The sequence below is a fragment of the Lycorma delicatula genome, chromosome 11 (genome assembly GCF_047948215.1).
Source record: "Lycorma delicatula isolate Av1 chromosome 11, ASM4794821v1, whole genome shotgun sequence".
NCBI classification, from domain to species: domain Eukaryota; kingdom Metazoa; phylum Arthropoda; class Insecta; order Hemiptera; family Fulgoridae; genus Lycorma; species Lycorma delicatula.
Window position 1 is genome coordinate 57,585,424 of NC_134465.1, and position 27,713 is coordinate 57,613,136.

Genomic DNA, 27,713 nt, shown 5'->3' on the forward strand with positions numbered 1-27,713 from the left:
ATGAACGTTTGAAAAGAAGGAACAAAATTGTGTTCCTCACAGAAATCGAAACAAGCAATATATATATATATAGAAATATGGACTACAAAAAATTTAATTTAAATTTATACATTCTCCCAGTAAATCTGTAGAGTTAGAATAAACTTCAGAGATTCTGTTCACATTTTTATAACTGGACATAAACTAACTAAAAAATGTTACCAGCTTTGACAAAACTGAGGTGCACCTATTTTGATAAATAACCTCAGTGATCTTATGAAAACTTTTACTCAGCATGCTGCAAAAGGTATTGTTACCAATTATTCTTTATTTTACAATAGTTCATAAAAAAATTAAAAAAGAAATGCCAAATCCTTACAGGAAGTCAAACCTATCATCAGAAAATATATGAAACCATGATGGTAATCACTACTATGCCATTTTAGCATGATAAGATTAATCTATTAATAATTTAATACAGAATAGAAGAAAAAAATTTCAAAATCAATAGAATTGAGGACTTATTGGTTATAAGACACAAGGCTTTTAATTTTTTTAAATTAAGACATGTAATAAAGATTTGGAACTTACCAATCTCAACGACACAATCGTATTTTTCCAACACATTATACTGTCTGAAGAAAGAAATATGTGAAAAAAAGAATCGATGCAAACTCTAATTCGTACAGCACCTATTTTGGCAATGCATCCAAAAAAGTAAAAATTGTAAGAAAATGAAATTGGTTTAAAGGAAATCATTTCCATTTTTAACAGTACTTCGATTCCTGTATTGCTTGAAGGAAAAAATGGTTAGTGTGGAGTAGCACAACCATCAGTTTGAAATGAATTGTGCATAAATGAAATGACTGCAGACTAAGCAATGTACATAATTAAATTTGTATTTTAGTCATTGAACAAGTATTTTATTAAAGAAATAAAGCGGGAAACATAAAATTGTGGTAAATAACAAAATCATGTATATGAAACACAAAAACAACTACAGACAGTTTCTTTCCCAAATGTGACTATTCTCAGGGGAATCTGTACAGCTTAAATAAATAAGCATTCTCATTTTTAATTATTGATTTTTCAAGAAAACCACCACAATAAATACCTAAAGTGATTAATTTTTTTATGAATAATAATAATAATATTAAAAATAATAATAAAAATTACATAAAAAATTTTTTAAGATATCCTTGTGTTGTGTAACCAATAAGAACCAATTTTTCACAAAAATACAGCACCAAGAGGGGGTTGTAATTTGGATCACATAAAATTAAAACTACCGAAACTTACCAAAAAAACACATTATAATCTAACACAAAAAATTCAAGGAATTTACAATTAATACTATTAATATCAATGACACTTACCAGTTTTCATATATTACTACACATATTTTAAAAAAGCGAACACATGAATCATTTGTTACAAATTTATCTTAATGATTATAACTGAATAATTAATTAATAAAAGATGAAATTAGCTTACATAGCAACATATACATGTATATATACGAATCAAATTTCAAAAGTAAGACACAAAAAAAATTTATTTTAATCACAATCAATTATTTACAAGTTTATTTCTTACTCGTATTAAAATCTCTGGCAAAAAATCCCAACTTTAACATAAATTTAAACAAATTTGAAGCTGAATCCAAATAATGTTAAATTTTCCTGATAGATGGCTTTAGATCACATAACTAGTAATAAATATCAAATTTGCAAACAATTGTATGGTTTTGAAATGTGACGTATTACTGTATTTTTAGAAAAGTTATAATTATATTAGCTAATATATTTAACAATTTATTCATCTTGAGAAAGAGTGAAAATAGACAAGAAAAAGGAAAAATGTGACTCGGACTGAAAAAAAAATCTGTGATACCTATGGACATGATGTGGTATCAAAACATGCAGCATAAAGCTGGTTCAAACGTTTTCAATTCAGAAAGTTTGATGTAAATAATGCATCTTCCTCTGGAAAGCCAATGACTGAAAAAAATTGATGAAATTATGGAAAAAACTGAGCAAAATCGGTACATTACTGATTGTGGTATAAATAAAGAATAAACACTGAGCACAATACAGTTTCAAAATATTTGAAGAAGGCTGGATATAAAAAAACAAAAAAAAAATCACTATATTTGTGTGTTAAATGATTTAACAATAAAAAATTTAATAGATCAATTTTTTATTTGCAAATCATTGCTGATATGAAACTAAATCGAACCAATTTTGAAAAGGTTTATTATTATATCAATGAAAAATGGATCATATATATGACAATAATGTACAGAAACGATTATGATCAAAGAAAAGTGAAGCTCCAACATAGTGACAAAGCCAGGAGTTTGATAACAAGAAATGTGATGATGCTCTGTATGCAATGAGATGGTAAAAGTATTATTTACTATGAGCTGCTGCTGCCAATGAGTCAAATGACTGATTCTAACTTCTATCATCAACAACTGTTTAAAGATTATGACAAGCTATCAAGATAAAATGATCAGAATTGATCAAAAGAAATGATTTTGTCTGTCATCACAACACCACATCCCCACACACTTTTGGTGACTCATCAAAAAAATTAAAAGAACTTGGTTAGGAAGTTTCAATACAGCCACCAAACAGTCCTGACCTTGCACACCGTCAGATTACCATTTGCTTGAGACTTTACAAAACTCTTAATAAAATTGGTTCGTTTAAGAGACCTGTGAAAATCATTTATCACAGTTTTTTGTCCAGAAAACACATAAATTCTACAGTAAGAAGATTATGTATGTTAATTATACTAAAAAGTTGGGGGAAATAAAAAAAAAAAACTATCAATTGTATAAAAAAATAAGTAAGAAATATACTTAATTTTATTTGTGTTAATCTCTTTTTCTTTTTTTAAGTTTATCTTACTTTTGAAATTTTAATTGTACACAGAATAAACAAACCGGCAACTATATAGCAAGAATAAAAAACCATGCTGTGAGATGCTACCATATCCCATAAAACTTACCCCCACCCATATTTTTAATTTAGAAGACACAAAACAAAAAAAAAAACAGTAATAATAATAATTAATATTATTATCGTAATAATAATAATAATAAACAGAGCAACATTCAACATTAGATTAACCTTAGCTTTGTCGTTCGGGGTTGTAGTTTTATCGACAACTTGAGTTATAACAATCGAATCTTTCAATTCACTCTTCTCTGATATAGGAACAGCGACATTGACTGTCTCTGATGATTTAGTGGTCACAGTGTTCGTCTTAGAACTTGCTGCAGCTGCCTGTGTAAACCCATATTGTATACAAAAAAAAAATCTCTGTTTCATCTTTTTTCTTTTCATCATTCCCATTTTAAAATGATTAAATATTTATAAGGAAGGTTTAATAAATCATAAACCCCCGCAATATATAGATATATTTTTATTATTATTATTATTATTAAATTATTAATATAATTTATATACTTTTTTTTTAATAAAATGACAAATATTTCTACATGTCACAGTAAAAGAAATAAAAAACAAAAATTGTTAATTATATTAAACATGACTCTTATAATATTGCATAAACAAAAATTAGTACTGATAACTGTTCATAATGTATCTATGAGCATAAATAGTTTAGAAAGTTGCACACCATCAGCAGAATTTAATAATTTTATTGAAATTAATTTTTATCTCTTAATTTTTTTTTCTTTTTGTTAAGTACTTTCACAAAGATCTCTGCTTCTTCAGAACAAACTTCAGTAAAAAATAATTTTAAAAACATAATTTAAGATACCAAAACTGCAGAGAGAGGTATATAAGATTACTACAAAAAAAATGAACAAAAATAAATGAACAATTATGTTACTATTAAAATTTATTTATAAATAATGAAATTAATGATTTTTAGTACCATTAATTACCAATTATATTTCTTTAAATTATAATGTCATAACACAAATTATTTCAAAATATTAAGCATAATTAGTAACAAAAAATTTAATTGTAGTATTTACAAGGGCTATTTAAATTAACCTCTGGTCAAGTAATAAAAATGAACGGAAAAAAAAATTTACTGTTAATAAAAATTACATATGCACTTATATTGCTTCCCAACTTTGTTCCTACCCAAATTCAAGAATTTTTCATTTTGAGATACCAGCTTGTCGATCCCTCTTCAAAGAATGGTGCCAACAAAGTACCCAATAATTTGCTGACTCCATTCTCGAGTTCATGATTGGTTTTGAAGATTGATTTTCAATTGACAACAAGAATCAGAAAGCTGACTCTTAAACTTGTTTGGTATACCCTCAATGCTAATGATGATGAAAGGCCAATGCTATGCAAAAAACTGATCCCATTCATTAGCATCCCTTGCCATTTATTCTGTATCACTCTTCTAAGCTTTGTCAAAGTTTCATAATAAATGTCTACAGTTATGTTCATAACTGGCTTAAATTCTACAAAAAAAATTTCCTTTACGGTCAAAAACAAGATGATAGCCATAATATTTTGTTCAAATTGATTTTTTAGAATTTTCTGGGCCTGTTTGGAAAGTATGTGTGCATCCACTCCTTTTGATTGTCTTAATACTAATGAATCAAAACAATGTTTCGTCCCAGTAACAATAGTGTCAACAAATTCACTTCCTTTATTCTGGTATTGCTGAAGAAAGAGGCAAATCATTTCAGTACCTATAGCGCGTAGTACTTATGAAAACCCAATCTGCCTACAATAATTTCATAAAGAAAGATCCTTAAAAAGTTCACTTTGTTCAGTAATTATCCAGCAGCATTTATCACAAACATATTCAACATTTTCAAAAAGTTATCACTCATAATGAAATGTTGCCTTCTTCCTTCCTTATAGTCCACATTAGTTCAACTTTCCCTGAATTCTACACCATTTTCTCACAGAACCATCACTCATTATACTATTACCATAAATTATGCACAACCGACAGTGGATCTCAGTTGCAAAGTTCCTTTTGCTAGTAAAAAATGAATGATGTTATGTACCTCTCAATTGACAAGGAGCTGTAACAACCTTTACCATATTTCACCACTTACTACTAAAATGGTGCAGAACAAAATGGTGACTGACTGTATGTGTAATGATATTTAAATTAAGCTGTCTGCTGTGCTTGTTGCTGTGAAAACCAGCTTGTTTATAACATAAAACCAGAAGTTAATTTATAAATAGGCGATGTATTATTAAGCAGGTGATTTTAAAATACAATTCAGACAAACTTATAAAAAAACAAACAGAAACTTAAAAATATTTTCAGAAACATCAACAAGCTTAAAGAATTCTAATTACACTAATCTTACTAGGAAAATATAAAAACATTTTAAATTTAAAAATATGTAAATATTAGAAAACAATAGAAAAAAATATATATCCTTTACTCTCGAGATAATACACATAATAAAATAACAATGAAAATATAATTAATGAATAAGTAAAATTTAAACATGATAATCAGCTTGGAGAAAATAATAAATTTAATTTAAATTATTCAAATCTGTATTTACAATTGTTATTCAAATTATGGTAACACAATCTATAGTTTCATTATCTACAGATTGTATATTGACTAGAGAATAGTTCATTTTACTTCAAAAACATATACTTCTGCAATTACAATATTTAAATCATTTTCTGTAAAAAAAAATTCATTCTAAAGAAATAGAGAACTCTGAAAACATTTAGAGGCTCTTTATAAAAAAAACACAAACAAAACAACATAAAAGAAAAAATTAATTTTAATAAAATAATCTATGAATATATGCTCATAAGATAAATTACTAAATTACTAAAATTAAATATAAATTCACATAAAGTTAAAAAAGTAATTAGTTCCTCAAAATAATCTTAGTACTACACATACTGAAAATAAAAGTAAATTAATATCTAAAATAAACATTATTAATTTATTACTTATATCATCTAACAGTTATATAATCATTACCTCATTTAAATGCACATTTTTAATTACATACAATTAATTAATTAATCTAATTACAGTTACATAATAATTCATATAATTTAAATGGTTAATGATGGCTCTAAATTAATTAGAAAATACTCAATCTTAAACATTCCTTTAAAAAAACACACTGGCAACACCGCTAAAAAAAAATTGTCAGAAATTTAAAAAAAAAACATTAGTTTTATTCTGAGTTAATATCAAAGAAATAACAAAAATCCATTAAAACAATAATTCAACCACAAAAAAAAAGTGTTTTTGAACCTTATTAGTGAAAAATCACTAAATATAATTGCATCACTAATAGACTGCCACTACAATCAAAGTTTTTAAAATCAAATACATGAAAAAAATTGTCGATCAAATAAGAAAAAACTATTGCCAGAACAATTACCACGTAAATTAATGGTAAAAGAATAGTGATGGAAAATAAAGTAACAAACTGTAGTTTGGCTATCAAGAGTCAAGTAATATTTGAAAACCTAAAATGTCAAGAAAGACCTTGACAGAAACAGATCATCCTGGAACAGATTCTTTAATAATATAATAAACTGGTTCTCTTCTATGATGCCGTCAACAATAAGTAATAAACGAAAAAAATATATCTACAACATTAGGAAACGAAAAAAATTAACATCAACCATGACTGATGAATTAAAAACTACATGTGGCTGTATATATTCTAAAAAAACAGATGATATTGAAGAATGTAGAATTATAGAACAATAGAAAAATAATAAAGTACCATGTAATAATTAATAATGTACCAATAATAACATAATGCAGCTATTTTTAAAAAATGTAAGAGATGTGTGGTAACAGATTTTTCTTAAAGCAATTAAAATGACTAACTCTTCACATAGTCACTGTATTTTATTAATACAGTGTATGCTTCTCAACTGTCTAAAATAGCTTTTATATAAAAAATATCTGTTTTTCATTACAAGATTACATTGCATTGTTTTAACAGAGTGATAATCATTCAGCAACAGTCTTACTAAACCTTACACAGAAAACATGCCTTACTTATTTATAATTTTGAATTAATGGATGTTATTGTATATTGGATAAATTATAAGGGTAAATAATTAATTATATTGGTAAAAATTTTAAGTACTCAGTTTTTGTGTGTTTTGTAATTTTAGGTAATGAATGTAAAAATGTGAACAAAATCTATTGCATAATTACATTTTTACTGATTTGTTGTATGACTTTGCATGTGTGTGTGTGTGCATGCACACGCATGTTTGTGTGTGGGTATCTATTTTGTTAATGTCTCTGGCACAGATAATGGATAATCATGAAATTACCAAGGTAAATTATTTATATGATCCAGTAATGATATTAAATTTAAAAAAAAGACTAGAAATGGTGCTTCTTCTTAAATCCACAGCCACTATCTATTTTCTTGTAGGTGTATTTTAGTGAAAATTAAATTAAGGAATTTTTTAAGAACTATCAGCAATAATATAATTTTCTGGATCTTCCCCATGCTCACCAAAATAGTTATGATAAAATATCAATGCAAAATTGAAAGTTGTAGGCTGTCTTCTTTTGGATCCATTAACTACCGCAATTCAAGCATTAAATTTTAACATTTTTAAGCAGAAATATGAACAAAGAACAGTAGAGATACTAGATGGGTCATACCTCCCTTTTGGTCCATGGAAATAATTAATTAAACAATTTTTTTCAACTACTTCCTTGTAAAAAATAATTTTGGAATTTTCTAAAAATTATTCTCAATTAATAAAGAAAATAAATAAATAAGAAATCGGTGTTAAAATCAAAAAGTTAATAACAATTTTCATATTTAACACTGGATATATTTGAATTTCTATGCAACTGCCAGGAAAGTTCAGCAAACCATTCAGTTAACTTTTTCAAACAGAAATAAAAATAAAAGAATTATAAGAAAAATGTTAAAATCAAATAACAATATAAAACAGAAAACAAATACATAAAGGTTTACAAACAATAGAATTATTTTGGCTCAAACAACAAAAGTAAATTCACTTTGAAGATAAATAAGAAAACTTTGACAACAACATGTGAAAAAAGTAACAGAAACAATGATGATAAATATTTAAAGAATAAAACAGTATAACATATACTTCAGCTATAAAAAGCAGTATGAATAGATAAAAAAAAGCAAATATCAAAGATAAATTTTAGCATGAATAAAAAGAACTACTAATGAATGAGTTTTACTACTATCAAAGAGATTTATGATAGGTAGGTTGAGAGGGGAGAAAGTTTGTAGGCATGGATTTTATCCATGGGTAAAAAAACCTCCAGATTGGACTTATTATAACCAAACATACTGATAAATCTAAGTCATTTGTTATTTCTTAATTTGAAATATTTACTCATGAACTATTCTTTTCAATGGAAAATACATTTTGGTATTTACACACACTGGTTGCATTTTAAATAAAATTAACAGAAAAGAAAAAGTAATAGATAAAAAATTAAATTCACTCCCTCTATGTTGTATTTGCTTTTTAATTTACATTCTCAAGATTGACTTCAAAAAATAAATTTTGATAGACAAAAACATTTTAAACTCATTTCTTTGAAGTCTGTTTTACTTCAAATGGTAACAGGAGCTCCATCGGGCTTTTGAAAAAAATATTTTTATTTCATGGCCGATTATGCATTTTCCCCCAAAAAATTAAAGTAAATAGAATTTTCAACTAAGTTTATAGAACTTTTGAATTATTTTGAAATTTCAAGAATTGAAAATAACAATCTTTTCATTATTTTGAGGAGATAATTTTTTGTGGTTTATTTGCATAGAATACATTATAGTAATATATTTCCATTGGCAAAAATTATTTAACATGAAGCATTTTTATTTAAAAATGCTTTTAAATTTTAATTGAGGGATTCGTTCTGAGTAATAGTTGCTTGGAAAAACACTGGTTAATTATAGTTGTACATATACAAGAAGATGTCTCACTGTAAATGGTGAGGTATCTTCACAACCAGTATTAAGCATTATTTTTCATTAAGTGGAAATATTTCCTTAATTTATTTTCATTACAGAGCAATTTCCCATTAAACTTGACTGAAGTGACTCTGAAATGTATTAAACTAAAACTAGAAAATATCAAATTCTCCCAAATGCTTTGATTTCTTTTCTGATAATTTTTCATCATCCACAAAGATTAATAATGCTAAAGCAAGATTATCCAATTTGTATGAGTACGTACCCTACATTAAACCCTTTCACAATAGATACATTGAGCATAATAATTCACAATGAACGGTCCAATGGCTGTTGAGTGACCTCTACATCCACTCACCATCATAACCAGCAGATCGTAATGCCAAGGAGAAATCAAAGTTTTACAAAAGAACACAAAAGATTAGATGGTTGATAAGAAGGTTCAAAAAGAATTTGATGAAAAAGAGATTTGATTACAAATTCATTAATTGGGCAAAGGATAAGCATTATAGGCTATCAAATGCGCTATTATTTAATAATTCTGCAATATATAAATTTAACTAGTTAAGGTTATAATTATGTTTAAATTAATTTGTAAACCCATGTTGTCAGTTGTATCTTAGTTATTAGAATACAATAAATGGGACTTACTCATGACTGATCAGCCTTGGACTGAACAAGACCAAATGTTGACTAAAACAGTTTCCAACCTGCTTTAAGAAAGTACTAGACAAATTTTAATAAAAAAAGAACACCAAACATGGCAAACTGGAAATGTAAAGTGAGTGTAGAAGGTAAAATCAGCAACAAATGGCATAAATTGACATACATAAAACAGCCAATTAGATATATTCTAATATGTAATACATTCAACATTTCAAAATGTATCATAAAATTTAAAAGAACAAAAACATGTTAAAAAACAGGAACAAAAACATGCAGAGAAAAGTAATGACACAGCTTACATAGTAAATAACTGGGGCAACACTACAGACAAGCAGCACCGAAGTAGTGAAAATGTATAAATCTTGACCTTTGGTATGAGTTTCAACTCCATACCATTACTAAATGACTGTTAGTGTATATTACCTAAGTTGTGTTTATTAGTAGCATATCCATCAGACCTGGAAAAAATGCAACATAGAACTTACAGAAAGTGAAATAAATCTTTTGATATCCATTGCTCAAGTTTTCAGATGCATTTTCAGAGATTTTGAAATGATAGAAGATGAATCCTGCTCTTACATTAACAAAAGATGAAAAATACAGTAAAAGAGAACTCTCATCAAGTCAGATTGACAACTGTCATTGAAAATAAGTGTAGATTTGTATTATAATTGTTTTACTGTACGTGAATTTTAATTCAGGAATTGGATAAGTAGAGAGCATGTGGAAATTAGGCCCAAAACCTCACTATGTGTCAAAAATTAGAATAGAATAGAACACAGGAAAATTAAATAGAATATATTCTGAAACACATCCAAGATGATGGAAATTTTCTCAAAATAACAGTTTATGTATAACGGTTTTCAACAACAATCCAGAAAACAAACAACAATAGCAGAACACAACAATTAATCATACCTCAGAACTGCAGGAATGAGAGCATATCCAAAACCAAATTTGTACTCGGTTCAGAAAATCAGTTGTTCTTGAGCAGCCAAGCACCGCTGACAATTGAATCCAACTCCATAAAAATCCTCCTGGTCACAGAGAACTCTCTTCATGGAATCTTTAATCAGTAAGGACAATGCCATTCCATCTTCCTAATCTGAGTTCTCGTGAATTTTTCTATTAAGAAAGACTGGGAGCCTTGTCTGGGGGTGCACACTTTTCAAGGAATTACACTGAAGAGAAAAATGTTGATTGATACAGTATTTAAAAAAAGAAACCAGTAAATCATTACTACAACATCCTGTATCAAACTAGTAGAGAGCTTAAAGTTAAAAGAAGTCCCTTTTTTGTATTAAAGGTTTGAATTTATACTCTAAAAATTCTGAAAAAATATATAAATCTTTCTAAACTACATGAAAAAGAAATTATCACATTAAAAAATCAGCATTAATGTAAAAAAAAAAAAATTATCACCTATTAAAAGAAATTTAATTAACCAACAGTGTTGACCTCCATGATATTGGTAATGTTAATGCTTTTCATCTTAAAGATTCTGAAGTCAAATTAAGGTAGATTTTTAACATTTATAACTCATTACAAAATTCATTTGTCAGTTTATTACAAAAAATGAGGTACAGTAAATATGAATGACAATCAGTTGGGTAGTTAAAAATGTGAATATATAAATTAAAGAAGTAGATGCAGGACTGAAACTGCTGTGAAAACAATGGAAGTCATAAAAAGTGAAACAGTTGGGTGAGTAAAAACAAGCAAAAAAAAAAAAAAAATAGAGTAATAACAATATGAAATTCACAAAATATTTGTACTTCTATGCAGTATAAAAAGACATGTTTGTAAAAGTTTAATTTCAGTATATGTTGTTATTCAAACAAGAACTTTTTCTGATTTGAGATTTCTACTATAGTTATGAACTGACAAAACCACAATCTAAAAAATAACTTTATATTTTATTTTATTAATACCAGAAAAATTATAATCAAGTTTCTGGGTTGCATATAATCACTATGAAAACATTAGCAAAATAAAACATTATATTAATAGCAAATATATATTTGAATAGATTTAACAATACTTTTAAATTCACCAAAAAGTTGGGAGAGATAAAAAAGTCACTCTTTAGAAATAATCTGCACAACAATGTATTCAATACAAAAAGGAATAATTAATTTCAAATAAAAACTCAAAATATCTTAAGGATTCTAGAAGAAAACAACAAGAACATAATGGAATCAGAAAAGGCAACAACACTCATGCAAAATGAAAAAGTACTGAAAACAAAGCAAAAGAGATGCCAATAAGATAAACAATTTATTGTGGTGCTATAGAGACCAGTGTTAGTAAAAAAAAAAAATAAATAAAATTTATACACAAATTTTTTGTCATAAAAAAAACTTTAAAAAAGTAAAAAAGGTAAATGTGTAATAACTTCCTAAACTGGCTTTACGCGCCCTTTGAATATGTTTTAACATAAAACATTTCAGGGCCAGGGATTAAATTTTCTGGTTTTTATAATTCAGTATCAGTGGTGGATTGTAGCTAAAATTAGTGGGGATGCTGCTCCATAAAATTTTTTTTTGGGCCTTTTCAAGGCCATAGTTAAAGTTTTCTGTAAAAAACCAGAACTGAAAAAAATGAATCAAATAGAATAGCTGGAAGCAGGATAATAATCTAATTCTACACTTTATCACATTCAAGAATATAGTACACAGTTTTTAAGCCCATTGTGCTTAAAAACTGTATTTGGTTTAACCGAATAAACAATAAAATGTCAACACAGATAATATTTTTTAGCATTATTAGATAAAAAATGTCCGCTTAAAAACACTATCATCCAGTGGTGCTTAATTTAAATCTCTATGTATACAGAAACAAATACATAATTAGTTTTTACTAATTACCACCTCTTTCACCCATCCAACATGTTTTTGGACAGATTTGGCAATCAAAGAGCCCCTGCTTTCTGCCATCTTCTGATCACTACTGAAAAAACACTAAACCACTTTTATATTCCTTCCACTGACTAAACTAGAAAAGGGAACGAACAAGGAACGTTTCATAAACACATGGAATAAATAAAAAACTACCTTCCATCAGCATGCCAGAGTCGGCACTATCACCCTCGCAGCTTCCTATGTGCACATGCACACAATAGCCAAACACCACGCTGCTGGAACTGAGAAGCGCACAGTTCCACACAACGGTTTTTTCATAAACTGGGGGATGGCTACTGACATTAAGCATAAGGATTATATATTGTGCAAGTTTAAAGAAAGATTTAAGAAAAAAGGACTATTAAATGTATCAATAATATCAAGTGGAAAGAGGGGTGCTGCAGTTCCACAGTGCCTATATGTGAGCCACCACTGTTCTGTATACATCTTGTTATCTAATAAAAAAGCAGACAACACAGTTGTAGAACCTTCCTGTCACATGGCTTCTTTCTGTTGCACGGCTTGCACACATAACTTAATTTAAATATTTACCATTTTATTTAAATGTATATTTTTTGTTTAATATTTAAAGTGTAAAAAAAGCATTTAAAGTGACTGTTAGTACTGCTACACCTGCACGAATGAAGTACGGTAAATGCTTTTTTTACACTTTAAATATTATTCATTTATTTAATTCTACCGCTCACGTGTGATGTAAAAACATAGCAGATTACTGCAACAGATGCATGTTAATGCTACACTAGCAGTCCCTTGTGGGGTACTACTGGGGAAGTATACCCACTTAGCCGCTAGTTTATTTAGATCATTTTTTGGAGTGGGTAAGCGATTTTCCACAAAAAAAAAACATTTTTGAAAATACTATTATTTTTCAATTGTTAACAAATGTGCCTAAAATAAATAAAACCTTAATTGGGTGAAATCTCAAGATACTGAGGGTGACCATGCTCTACAGTCTCACCCCCTTGACCTTTTAAGTTGAAAATTTAATGGCATAAATGCCCCACATATAGAAGTAATCTGACCAAGTTTGATCAAAATCGGTCCAGTAGTTCTGGAGATAAGAGGAGTGCAAGACCACACAAGTAGATTATTTAAAATTTAGAAACTTATCCATGAATTAATATAAATATTTAAAAAATTGGAGGAAAAATAATTTAAAAATATAAAAATTTCAAAAACTGTAAGGTAAAATACGTAGATTAGCAAGAAATATTTCTAATTTTGTTTTCATAAATGAAGCTACAGATTGTGTATAACATGAACAAGAGTTAATAATTATGGACAATTATAGATAAAAAATAATTTATGTTAAAAGTATGAAACTATCAAAAATATAAATTGGTATACTTATCACTGATTTAAAATGCCTGATTAACATCTATTTTAACATACATAACTATCAATAATCATTTTAAAATGGCAAGTTTTTAAGAAAAGTGGTAATTTTGAAAAACAATGTTAAGTGGTATGATTTCTTGTTTTAAAAGGTATGTAATATCGTCTGAAATTTACTGCTTAATGTTCAAGTAATACATTAAAAATAGCATGAATTATCTAAATTTTTTTAAGGCAATTAAACTGTTCAATAGAGACTGAATAATTCGTATTAAAAACCAATATGAGAGATGACCAGTTAAGTTTTCAAATCCTGATCTTGCACTGATTAACTCGATCAAGGAAATATGAAAATATGCTTGAAAGGACAACTAAAAATTCTTATATAAATATTGTTATAGTTCACTCAATCACTAATAACCAAATGTTACTGTTAAAAAATGTGCAAGATGGATTCAGAAACTATTTTCTGATGATTAAAAAAAAAACCAAATTTATAAAACTGGGAACTCAAACAATACTAATTGATTGAAGGATACTTTCTTCACAATAGTAAGTAAATAAATATATTTATTTAATAAATGGGAAGAGCAAATTACTAAAAGCCAGAATCCTAATAGCAAATCATTGAATGGCAATCCGGATTTTTTTTAGAAAAGAATGTCCAGTTTTTTTGTTGGAAAATCAGTATATTATATCAGCAGCCAGAACTAAAAAAGTAAGCTTAAAAAATAAATGATCTCTGTAATACTGAAAAAAGACTGTTTATAGAAGGAAAACATTTTTTTTCTATGATAATCCTTATCCATTCTACATAATGAATACTTGAAACCACGAAAAAATTAGGCTGGGCAGATCTGCATCTACCTTATAGAGAAAATCTTGTACCATCATGCTTCTTTATGTTTGAGTCATTTAAGCAGCTATTATAGGGAATCAAATTTCACAAAAAAAATAAAAACAAACAGAAATCTGTCCCAGACTAAGAGGCAAAGAATTGTAGCTGCTGGCATAAAAAATAATAACCTTATAATTTTAGCCGCCATTACAAATAATTAAGTTGACAAATTTATCAAACAAATCACATTAAAACACCAGCCGTTAAAATTAAAGACTTCTTTACTTATTGAATGAATCTCATATACAGAAACTGTAGAAAATGGATCAATTATTTTATTAATGTAGGAAAATTCTTTTGTGTAGTGTTCACAGAAATTTTAAGATTAAGTTCATAACCTGTGAATAGACTAAAATAGAATATAATGATTAGAAGAAAAGAAAATCATATAAGTAGCACGATAACACTAGAACAGAAATTAAAATAGTCAAGATATAATTAAACTGATTATAACATTCTTGATTATTTGCCTAATAAATAAGATAAAATTTGTGAACAACCACGGCAAGTTTTTAAGAACAACCAAGAAAAACAAATAAATTAATCTTTCTTTTAAATGAAAATCTTTAAATATGTCCAAAAAAACAGCCAATTCATGAAATTAAAAGACCATAGCAACTTTCTAAACTGGGTTTTATACACCCTTCGAATAGTATAAATGGAATATACTTTTACATAGAACATTTTGAGGCCAAGGATTAAATTTTTTGGTTTTTATTATTTAGTATACATCCTGTTATCTAATAAAAAAAAGGCATACAAAAATTAACTCATTCTTAATGTGATGAATTTGAAAAGAGATGCAAAAAAATAACATATTGTAACAGGACCAGGATAAAGGGTTTCTTCCAATTAAGAACAACGAAACAGAAAATAATGAAAAATCTAGAAGAAACTAAAAGGGATTCTTTTATTAGAATAACGGGTCCATTTAATAATAATTTGTTCTTTGTAATACAAATAATGGCGCCTCCAAAAACCTCTTGTTTGACCAGGATTACCGGACCTGAATAAGAACTAATAGAAAAACTAAAGGCACGGACAATGAAAATAATTATGCTTAACCAATTAAAGGACAAGTTGGGTATTGGTTCTGAAACCGAGAAGGTATAAATATTACCAGGGACCAGCAGACAGGGTCAGTACTTCTGCGAGACAGTTTTTGGCACATTTGTGTAACAGCATGTAGTAACAAATGAAGAGTATGTTCACGAGTATTCCAGTGTGGACAGTGGTTGATTACAGGAAATTGTTTGGTAAATTACTGGTAAACAGTAGTGAAAGTGACAGTATTCCAATCATTCATAAAGTGTACGGTAGGTTTTTTGTAAACAGTAAAAGTAATAATACTTGCAGAAAGTGAAAATTAACTTTAAACTTTTCTATCGTTTCCTTGTTGCTAATTCACTATTAGTCATTAAAAAGTTTTTCATAAATTGGACTGTACTTGGTATTTATAATTTAACTATTATTAAATAAATACTGTTTTTATTTGGATTACTATTTTGTATGTTATATATATTTATTGTTAACATCATTATTTGTTTTATATGTTATTAGAATAATAAATTGTATTTACAATTCTTACGTTTGTTAGTCCATCAATATCCTTGCTGAACTGCAAACACATGACAATATTTAGAAAAGAGTATTTGCAGACATCAAAGACATAATGGGATGCCAATTTTCTGGATGTCCAACTATCTGGACTGTTTACATCAGCATTAGGCAATTAAAAAAAAAATTAAGTTATTTGAAACATTTAATATACTACTCAAATAAAGCTCTGCTTTAACAGGAAGAACATTTTTATCAACTTTTTTTTACTGGGTTTTTTAGTTGACTTTTTTGCAATTCACAAAACATAGAGTAACAAGACCAGTACAGTGGACCTGAGTAATGGATTCCTACCAATAAAGAAGAAAATAAAGTAATGGGAAGAATTCAGAAAGGGACTAAAAGGAACCCTTTTAGTAAAGGTAACACGTCCATTTAATAATCTTTTGTAATACTGCCCACTAACACACCTAAACAGATGTTCTTTTGTGAGAAGAGTTACTGGACCCAGGTTAGGAATGTTTTTTTTTTTTCTTCAGTCATTTGACTGGTTTGATGCAGTTCTCCAAGATTCCCTATCTAGTGCTAGTCGTTTCATTTCAGTATACCCTCTACATCCTACATCCCTAACAATTTGTTTTACATATTCCAAACGTGGCCTGCCTACACAATTTTCTCCTTCTACCTGTCCTTCCAATATTAAAGCGACTATTCCAGGATACCTTAGTATGTGGCCTATAAGTCTGTCTCTTCTTTTAACTATATTTTTCCAAATGCTTCTTTCTTCATCTATTTGCCGCAATACCTCTTCATTTGTCACTTTATCCACCCACCTGATTTTTAACATTCTCCTATAGCACCACATTTCAAAAGCTTCTAATCTTTTCTTCTCAGATACTCCGATTGTCCAAGTTTCACTTCCATATAAAGCGACGCTCCAAACATATACTTTCAAAAATTTTTTCCTGACATTTAAATTAATTTTTGATGTTAACAAATTATATTTCTGACTGAAGGCTCGTTTCGCTTGTGCTATTCAGCATTTTATATCGCTCCTGCTTCGTCCATCTTTAGTAATTCTACTTCCCAAATAACAAAATTCTTCTACCTCCATAATCTTTTCTCCTCCTATTTTCATATTCATTGGTCCATCTTTGTTATTTCTAATACATTTGATTACTTTTGTTTTGTATTTGTTTATTTTCATGCAATAGTTCTTGCGTAAGACTTCATCTATGCCATTCATTGTTTCTTCTAAATCCTTTTTACTCTCGGCTAGAATTACTATATCATCTGCAAAACGTAGCATCTTTATCTTTTCACCTTGTACTGTTACTCCGAATCTAAATTGTTCTTTAACATCATTAACTGCTAGTTCCATGTAAAGATTAAAAAGTAACGAGGATAGGGAACATCCTTGTCGGACTCCCTTTCTTATTACGTCTTCTTTCTTATGTTCTTCGATTATTACTGTTGCTGTTTGGTTCCTGTACATGTTAGCAATTGTTCTTCTATCTCTGTATTTGAACCCTAATTTTTTTTAAATGCTGAACATTTTATTCCAGTCTACGTTATCGAATGCCTTTTCTAGGTCTATAAACGCCAAGTAAGTTGGTTTGTTTTTCTTTAATCTTTCTTCTACTATTAATCTGAGATCTAAAATTGCTTCCCTTGACCCTATACTTTTCCTGAAACCAAATTGGTCTTCTCCTAACACTTCCTCCACTCTCCTCTCAATTCTTCTGTATAGAATTCTAGTTAAGATTTTTGATGCACGACTAGTTAAACTAATTGTTCTGTATTCTTCACATTTATCTGCCCCTGCTTTCTTTGGTATCATGACTATAACACTTTTTTTGAAGTCTGACGGAACTTCCCCTTTTTCATAAATATTACACACCAGCTTGTATAATCTATCAATCGCTTCCTCACCTGCACTGCGTAGTAATTCTACAGGAATTCCGTCTATTTCAGGAGCCTTTCTGCCATTTAAATCTTTTAATGCTTTCTTAAATTCAGATCTCAGTATTGTTTCTCCCATTCATCCTCCTCAACTTCCTCTTCTTCCTCTATAACACCATTTTCTAATTCATTTCCTCCGTATAACTCTTCAATATATTCCACCCATCTATCAACTTTACCTTTCGTATTACATATTGGTGTACCATCTTTGTTTAACACATTATTAGATTTAAATTTATGTATCCCAAAATTTTCCTTAATTTTCCTGTATGCTCCGTCTATTTTACCAATGTTCATTTCTTTTTCCACTTCTGAACACTTTTCTTTAATCCACTCTTCTTTCGCTAGTTTGCACTTCCTGTTTATAGCATTTCTTAATTGTCGGTAGTTCTTTTTACTTTCTTCATCACTAGCATTCTTATATTTTCTACGTTCATCCATCAGCTGTAATATATCATCTGAAACCCAAGGTTTTCTACCAGTTCTCTTTGTTCTGCCTAAGTTCGCTTCTGCTGATTTAATAATTTCCTTTTTAACATTCTCCCATTATTCTTCTACATTTTCTACCTTATCTTTTTTACTCAGACCTCTTGTAATGTCCTCCTCAAAAATCTTTACCTCCTCTTCCTCACGCTTCTCTAAATTCCAACGATTCATCTGACACCTTTTCTTCAGGTTTTTAAATCCCAATTTACATTTCATTATCACCAAATTATGGTCTCTATCAATGTCGGCTCCAGGGTAAGTTTTGCAGTCAACGAGTTGATTCCTAAATCTTTGCTTAACCATGATATAATCTATCTGATACCTTGCAGTATCGCCTGGCTTTTTCCAAGTGTATATTCTTCTATTATGATTTTTAAATTGGGTGTTGGCAATTACTAAATTACACTTTGTGCAAAACTCTATAAGTCTGTCCCCTCTTTCATTCCTTTTGCCCAGCCCGCATTCACCTACTATATTTCCTTCCTTGCCCTTTCCAATGCTTGCATTCCAATCTCCAACTATTATTAAATTTTCATCTCCTTTTACGTGTTTAATTGCTTCATCAATCTCTTCGTATACACACTCTACCTCATCATCATCATCATGGGCGCTTGTAGGCATATAGATGTTAACAATCGTTGTTGGTTTAGGTTTTGATTTTATCCTTATTACAATGATTCTATTGCTATGCGTTTTGAAATATTCTACTCTCTTCCCTATCTTCTTGTTCATTATGAAACCTACTCCTGCCTGCCCATTATTTGAAGCTGAGTTTATTATTCTAAAATCACCTGACCAAAAGTCACCTTCCTCTTCCCACAGAACCTCACTAATTCCTACTACATCCACATTTATCCTATCCATTTCTCTTTTTAAATTTTCCAGCCTACCAACCTTTTTTAAACTTCTAACATTCCACTCTTCGACTCGTAGAATGTTATTTTTTAATTTTCTGGTGACCCCCTCCTTAGTAGTCCCCACCCGGAGATCCGAACTGGGGACTAGTTTACCTCCGGAATATTTTACCAAGGAAGACACCTCCATCATTGCTATATGAAAATGCAGAGAGCCACATTTTCTTGGAAAAAAAGCAGCTGTAGTTTTCCATTGCTTTCAGCTGCGCAGTACTCAGAGGACTGAGAGATGTTGATATGGCCGTTTAAGTCGTCCTGACTCACGCCCCTAACAACTACTGAAAGAGCTGCTGCCCTCTTTCAGGAATCATTCCTTAGTCTGGCTCTCAACAGATACCTCTCCGATATGGTTGCACCTTCGGTCCAGCTACTCTGCATCACTGAGTACTCAAGCCCCCTCACCAACGGCAAGGTCTCATGATTCATATAGGAGGGTTAGGAATGTATGGGAACAAAAGGGTTTGGTCGATTGTTCTCACGCTCAACTGGGGTTTGGTCTGGCAGGTAAAGAATATAGGAGTATAAATACTCTGAGAAAAACCAGTTGAAATGAGGACTGCGAAATCAGTCTATGTGAGACATTATGATGTCAGTCTGAGAGATGCGAGTCTAGGAAAGAGTATTCTGCAAGGTCAGTGAAGAAGCAAATTTCTAGGCGTACATGTTTCAACACAATTAGGGCAACATTACAAGTAATTCCAGTAGATGAAAACAAGAAATGGTTCAGTGAGTTACTGTTAAGATTATAAGTGAAAGAAATAGCGTACTAAATTTCATTCATAAATTGTTACAGTAGTTTTATTTATGAACAGCAACGGTATTTGCAGTAAAAGAACTTTAAACTTGTCTTATCTTCCTGTTGTTTATACAAGACTAGCGGTTAAAAGTGTTAATGACTAGCAGTCATGCTGATGTGTTTTGTCAATGGGACAGAATTCTGCTTTTCATTATTTATCTACCAGTGAATAAATCCTAATGATTATTTTAAATTCTGTTTTGTATGTAATCAATGTTCATTATTATTATTGTTGTGGTTATAATTACTATTTTTATTGTGAGTTGTTTATTATTGTCATTTACTATTATTATTACTATTGTCATCATCATTATTATTACTATTATTGATTTGCCTTGTTTTATTTATGTTTTTAAACCAATAAATTGTAATTATATAAACATTTTCAATTGTCAGTCTCTCAATATCCTGATCGAGCCACGAACACGTGATAATACGTAAATTTAAGCTGCCTGTTAAACTAATTACCTAATTAACTTCTGAAAAGATTGAAGGAAATAATTATTTGATCAAGCATGAACTAGGATGTAATTAAATAATGATTTATAACCAGGACCATCACACGAAAATATTCTGAATGTCTATGAGTATGTGGTCTGGTTGGAGGAACAAGAAGAATACAATTCTACAAAGTTATGTTTCGATTAGTGACTGTTACTTAAATTTTGTATAACACAGAAACTTAACTCAATTTCTCTTCAATATGACTTTTGTAAGTTTTTCCTTTTAATTGTTTTTTTAAATGAATATTCTATTATAAGTTTTGTTAAATTAGTTTTTCAAATGAAATCTCTGTAAAACAGCAGAGTAGTAATACTGAAATATATTTTCATCTTTTTATTAAGTGTAATATTCATTAAACATTAAAATATTTTGGCAAGTATATAAAATAAATCTTTTTTAATTCTTCAGTTCAGCCTTACAAAGGTCAATCTGGATAATCGGCAATCTACTATATTAGTTTTAAGTAACACTCATTAAAAAATGATGATTAGATGAACATTTCAGGAAGCCAAGTATGACAAAATAAAATAAATAAACCATGATTAAATACCTCAACTATTAAGATTCTGAAATTAGTGAAAACCCTCAAAATAACAGCTGCAGAAGTGATTTTTATCTGTGACTGTATTCAATTATCTTGGATCTATGATCAGTGTAGTAAGCAATTATGTGATAAAATTTAACAAAAGATTTACATAAGTCATTTCAAGGCCAGAAAATGGAGTATGGGAATTAGTATGAAACATGAGAAAGAAATTATCAGAAGTTAATCTACCACCCACATGTATGCATACGCATGCGCTCACGACACATGCACACACGCATTCAAAGACAAGTACACATACATACAAATCAGATTACTAATATATTAAAAATTAACGAGAAATGAGAATGCTGAAATTTTCTAGAGCACCAAGAAAAAAGAAAATCAAAAATATAAGGTGCACTAATCACAAAAACAGAACAGGTGCAAAAAAAATGTTGAACTTGTTGGGAAGAAAAAAGAGCGAGCAGAGAGAACAGCAGATGTGGAAAAATTATACCACGAACCAATGGTGATGAACAGAGAAATATAAAAAAGTTACCTAATATGGTAACACCATATAAATTGAAAACAATAAACTAAGGAAACATAAAAAAAGAAAAAGATTAGTCAATTCAAATTCTTCAACACGTAAATTCAAATTCTTCAACATATATTTTTATAGATCTAATAAAAATTATTAATTTTTGAAAACAAATCTTGCAGCAGTATGTTACAAACCACAGGCAATGCTGTAAAAAATAAATAATAATTTAAAATATATTCCTCATAAACTCATTTTATTTTATTTTTAAAAAAAATTTTTCTGTAATGAAAAATAACACACATCATTAAAAACCACGTTAGATAAAACAAATATTTTCTAATACAGTACCATTTAATCTCAGAGTTAAATTATCTTATTTAATGCAAAAACACCAAGGCAAATAACTTGAAGTAGTACAGATTACTGCTCAGACGTCATAAAATGAGCAATAATAATAGTCATTAAAAAAAAAGCTGAGAAAAAATGTTAAAAAAAAGCTTCAAATAAAATTTTTAAGCAAAACAATAAGTGCAAATAAAAATATTAAGTAAAAAGCATATAAAATAAAAAAATAAAATTTAAAAGAAAAACATAGGGGGAAATACATAACATTAAAGAAGAACATAAAATACTTTTACAAAAAATATTAAATTGTTCAAAACTTGTTTAATACAAAAAACCGTTTTATGAAATTCTACAAAAAAAAAAACAAAATAAAAAAAAGCAAAATATCTCTTTTCCAGGTATTTGCATATCCAAACAAAAAAATTAAATAAAAATAACTAAAACATGAAAAATACATCAAAACTACACCACTGATTATTTTACTACAAAAGAAAGAAAAAACAATATTACAACACAATAAAAAAATTTCATTCTAAAATGTTCAATCATTTAAAATTGCTGAATCTTAATTAATCAATGACACAGCTGAGGAGTTTTGAAGCATTGAAAAATGTTTATAACAAACTGATAGCAATTTATAATACATAATATTTGTGTAAATAACACCTTGAGATCAACCCTTTATGATTTAAAAAATAAACCATTTTTGAATGACGTTAAAATTTTCTTAATTAATTAATTAATTTTATATTTCAGTTAAACTACATAATTTTTCAATTCATACAAAAAGATATATAGGAAAGAAGAATTTGGTACAAATGTTAAATATATTATTAGATTGATTAATCAATATAAGTAAAAGTTCTGGTTTTACTCAAGCAATAGCTTAACAATTAGTGATGATTTTTATATAATATAACAGTTTATCACAGGTGAATGTTTGTATATAATGCACAGAAAGTAGAAACACTAATTTGTTGGTTTGAATTAAACTGTTACCATCTCTGTTATGGCTATAATGCATGTCAAGTCCTGAAGAACAAGTAATATTAGTCAGAATCACTTTTTTTGAGAGTACTGATAATTATTATCCAACCCAGTTTCTGTGGTAAACAGGGTAAGGTTTCACTTGCAATTAAGTAATGAATATCCACCTGTTTTTGGTCCTTATTATTCTTAGGAACAGTTAAGTCATTTTTTATGTCACATAACCTACAATTGTGACAATTATGACACGCAATATAAAGAAAACATTTTCTATACCTGCATGGTAGACTGTTGAGTGAAAGAGAATTTAGTTAATTGGAAAGCAATGAGATGCCACTTCACTCCTCAATTTGAGCTGGCAGATTTTTTTTTCTTTTTCTGTTTAGCCTCTGGAAGCACCATCAGGTATAACTTCAGAGGATGATATGTATGAGTGTAAATGAAGTATAGTCTTGTACAGTCTCAGGTGCCTTTACTAGGATTTGAACCTTAGAACTCTTGATTTCTAAATCAGCTGATTTGCGAAGACGTATTCACCACTACACCAATCTGATGGGTTAACTGGTAGATCTGCCATGGAATTTTTTAATTAATTGATAAATTAATTAAAAAATAATATCCTTTTGTTTTTAATTATTATTTTAATTACGCTAAAGTAGTATTAAATAAGTTTTTTTTTAAACTTACTAATTTACATACTTTCTTTATGAATTTTATTGCTTTTTGAAATCAATACATTTCCCATGATGAGTGAAAACAGCAACAAAATTTAATATCATCATCATAATATTATTATTTTTCATCATAAGGGATATATTAATTTGTGCTTTTACATTCTCTGGTCTAGTTATTTATGTCTATGATTCATGAAAAGCATCCAAAGTACAAGCAGAATTTATCTCAAAATTGTTTTTTTTTTTTTAAAGTAATGATGATCATCATACTAAAGTGAAAATCAATTTTAATAAAATGAATTAAGTTCCATTCTATAAATGACTTGTATCTCTTATACAGCTGCCAAAATTCATTCATGATAAAATTAATTTTTTTTAAAAATACAAAGGATAGTTCACAAACTGGGAAAAAATTTAGTTCCTGTAGGATTCTGGCTGAATTGTTTACATTTTAGCTGGATATTTCTCTACTCCATACGATGCTGCAAATGAAGTGAGGGCAACCCTTTAGAAGCTTGGCCAGTAATTTGACTTCTTAAATTTCCTGAATTATTGTGATTAAATTAATTTAAGCAAGATGACACAAGACATTGATTAGTAATCTTCTATTTCTATACCAGGTAAAAATCCTCTGATCTGCTAATAGATTATGGGCTAGAAAAGAACCCACTGGCAGAAAGAGAAATTAAGATTTTCTTAGGGTGGGATTGTTGGTATCAATCCGTGGTTATTTCACTGGTAGATCATACTTCCTTAAAATCAAGTCAATTTTCTTATCCTATATCCTTCTTCCTCCTAACTGCTTCAAGTTCTGTGCAAATAGATCAAATGCTATACGATGCACCTTGAAGATGCAATGATATTTTGAGCTAGTGCATGCTTTATATGATCTAGAAGGGTATGACTGGATACTGGATTTCAGTCAAAGGTCAGAAAATAAGATTTACTAAAAGTGTTTATAGTTAAAACCAAAACCTTTAAAAAAAGGTCTCTAATCTCTCAGTTAACCCAACTGAAAGTTAATTAATCTTGAAATTACTCAAGCTGATAAATCCAATTCAACGGTTTCTGACTACATTGCAGTAATTAAAAAAAAAAAAAAAACAATTGAACAGGTGATAAATTTATATTGTAATACAAAAACTCAGATTGATTAACAAAAAAAATTAATTTTTCTTAAATTAAAATGAAAACACTTAATTAAAAGTAAAATATTTTTGGCCATATTTTTTATTATTTTTATATAATACAATTACTTTAAGAATTTTTGAAGAAAAAAATATTAGCCATTTTGAGCACAGTCTTCAAAATTTTAAAACAAACATAAATAATTTGTCTCGTAATCTAAAAAAATCCCAAACACTGAATTATTTTCCTTTTTTAACAGTATAAATTTTAAGAAATTATATATTTGTTTACTTAAAATCAAACAATAAAGTAAAATAAAAAAGAAATCAGAAAAAAATTTGAACTAAAAAATGTCTAACTATTTTACATATACAATCCAGGATCTTATAAAGACCGATTCAATGAACTGTTTGTGAACAGCGATTACACTGTTTATTGGTATAATTTAATATTGACATCAAAACTCCAACAAGCTGTACCAATGATTCAATTATAATAATATAGAAAACAAAATAACAAAAATTTATTATAAAAACAAACAATTTAAAAAATAAATCCAGAATTATATATTTTAATGTAAACTTTAATTAAATTTTGCTGTCAAGTTTTAATGAAACATACTTGGTGCCTTATATTCACAACATGTCTTCATCTCAAATGTGGATAGATGAATTATATTTTTACCCAACAGTATGACTTCCTTCTACCATTAATATATGCTATATATGATAACATTATCTTCAACTGGCCGGTTAGATGTTTCATGAGGCTATCTTTTGGTTCCCTCTTGTATACAGGTGGGGATACTGCCAGTCCAGCATAAGTTTTTTAAATAGCATATTAAAATTTATATACATTCATGAAGAAATTATACATATTTGCTATTAGGAACAATTGTGTGGCATTTACCATAACATGGATACAAGTAAAAGGCAGCCCAAGCCAATTCAATCACAAACAGTGATCTCTTTGATTTTGTACACCTAAAGCTTTAGAAGTTATGTGCGAGAAGTATTCTATTATCATCATTATTGAGTTTTAAGTTTTTTTTCTTGTTTTTAGCTGAGCCACAGAGGTTTCCCCTAGTAAGTATAATTTTTCATAGTTAAAAATTTTGTTAAATTCTAAAAATACTTATACATAAAAATTTTTGTTAAATGATTTTGTTTAAACAGAAGAAAATTTAGTTTAAACATAATTTAAAACCTTATTCATGCAACAAATATAGCATTTTGTGACAAAACACTATTTTTCATTGTTTTATAACTGATCTATTAATAGATTTTTTATCAAAATCCTTGATCTGTGAATTAATTAACAAACAAAAACTGAAAAAAAAAATTTTTAAAGAGTATTTCTTTGAACAATATAGACCTATATAGTTATAGCTATAAGAACAATGTAGTTATAATAGACCTAAGCAAAATAATTGTAATAATAACACTTGAGAAATTAGTAATATATCTTTTCTTTAATACCAAAGAGCATTTCAGTAACATAAAAATATTAGACTCAGAATATTTAAATACTTTTTTTATCTTTAAATTTTTAAATGGAAAACCTGAAATTTTATGATTATTCCTAAGAGGAGTTAATAGGAAAAATAAGGAAGGGGCTGGAAACTTGAAACATAGTAAGAATTTTCCTCTTTCGTAATAAACTAGCATTAAAAACAATTTTTCCTTACTCCACGATTAAGGTATTTAAAGATGTAAATTAATTTCTCATTACCAGCAAAACCTTATTTCATTTTGATGCAATACTGAAATCTGTCAAAAATATTTACTTCAACGTTACTCAAGAGTTATTTACTGTTTTAAGTTTAGGAATTTCCATTAAAACTCACCTAAAGTTAAAAGCTGCCTGTATTCCCTAATTTTTATCCATCTGTTACGGTAGAAGCTTAAAATTCAGTATAAATTAAAATTCCAACATTCAATGAGAATAACAAAGTTTTCCTTCTAAACAGCTCTCCTAAAAGAATGTACAACTGGATTAAGGGTTTCAATGTTTGTATATATTAAGCTAATCAATTATAATAAAACGCTAGCATTTAATTATAAAAACAACTAACTCTAAATATAATTGAAAAAAAAAAAGAAATTAGATGTTCCATTTTAACCAATTCCCTGCTTTTTGCAAATGTTCTAGTATATTAAATAAAAAACTAAATATTTGACAGAATGAAAAATCCTATAAAATTCAATGAAAATATATTTTTGGATTTCTCTTTAAACTACACAGGTGGATCAAATATAAATGAGACTTATTATTTAAATTTTTCTTATTTGCAGCAAAAAAAGAAAAACAAATTTACACCATTTTTGTACACAGTCTCCTCCTTTGGAAATTAATTTTTCCAGCATATCAGTACCTTTTGATCCTATCAAAATAAAAAGAACTGGATTGTATCACAGCCAATTGCACCTCCTTCCCATAGTCATTGTTGAATCGCTGACCTCCCAGATTCTTTTTCTTTGAATAGCCCAGAGAGATGAAAATAACAAGATGATAAATCTGGATTATATGGAAAGTGTTCAAGCAGTCCATTTATTT

The 27,713-nt window shown here is 28.4% G+C and overlaps 1 protein-coding gene across 2 annotated transcripts in view; it reads right to left on the reverse strand.

The window, feature by feature from the left end:
• The window catches only part of LOC142332226 (putative divalent cation/proton antiporter TMEM165), a 184,123-nt gene that overhangs the window by 53,772 nt on the left and 102,638 nt on the right, over positions 1-27,713 (reverse strand). The window contains exon 4 of one of the 2 annotated variants that reach the window (XM_075378517.1): positions 3,117-3,272. The exons of the other annotated variant lie outside the window; for it this stretch is intronic. Within the exon in view, the coding sequence (XP_075234632.1) occupies positions 3,117-3,272 (156 nt within the window). The remainder of the gene's footprint in view (positions 1-3,116; positions 3,273-27,713) is intronic. 2 annotated transcript variants of the gene reach the window in all.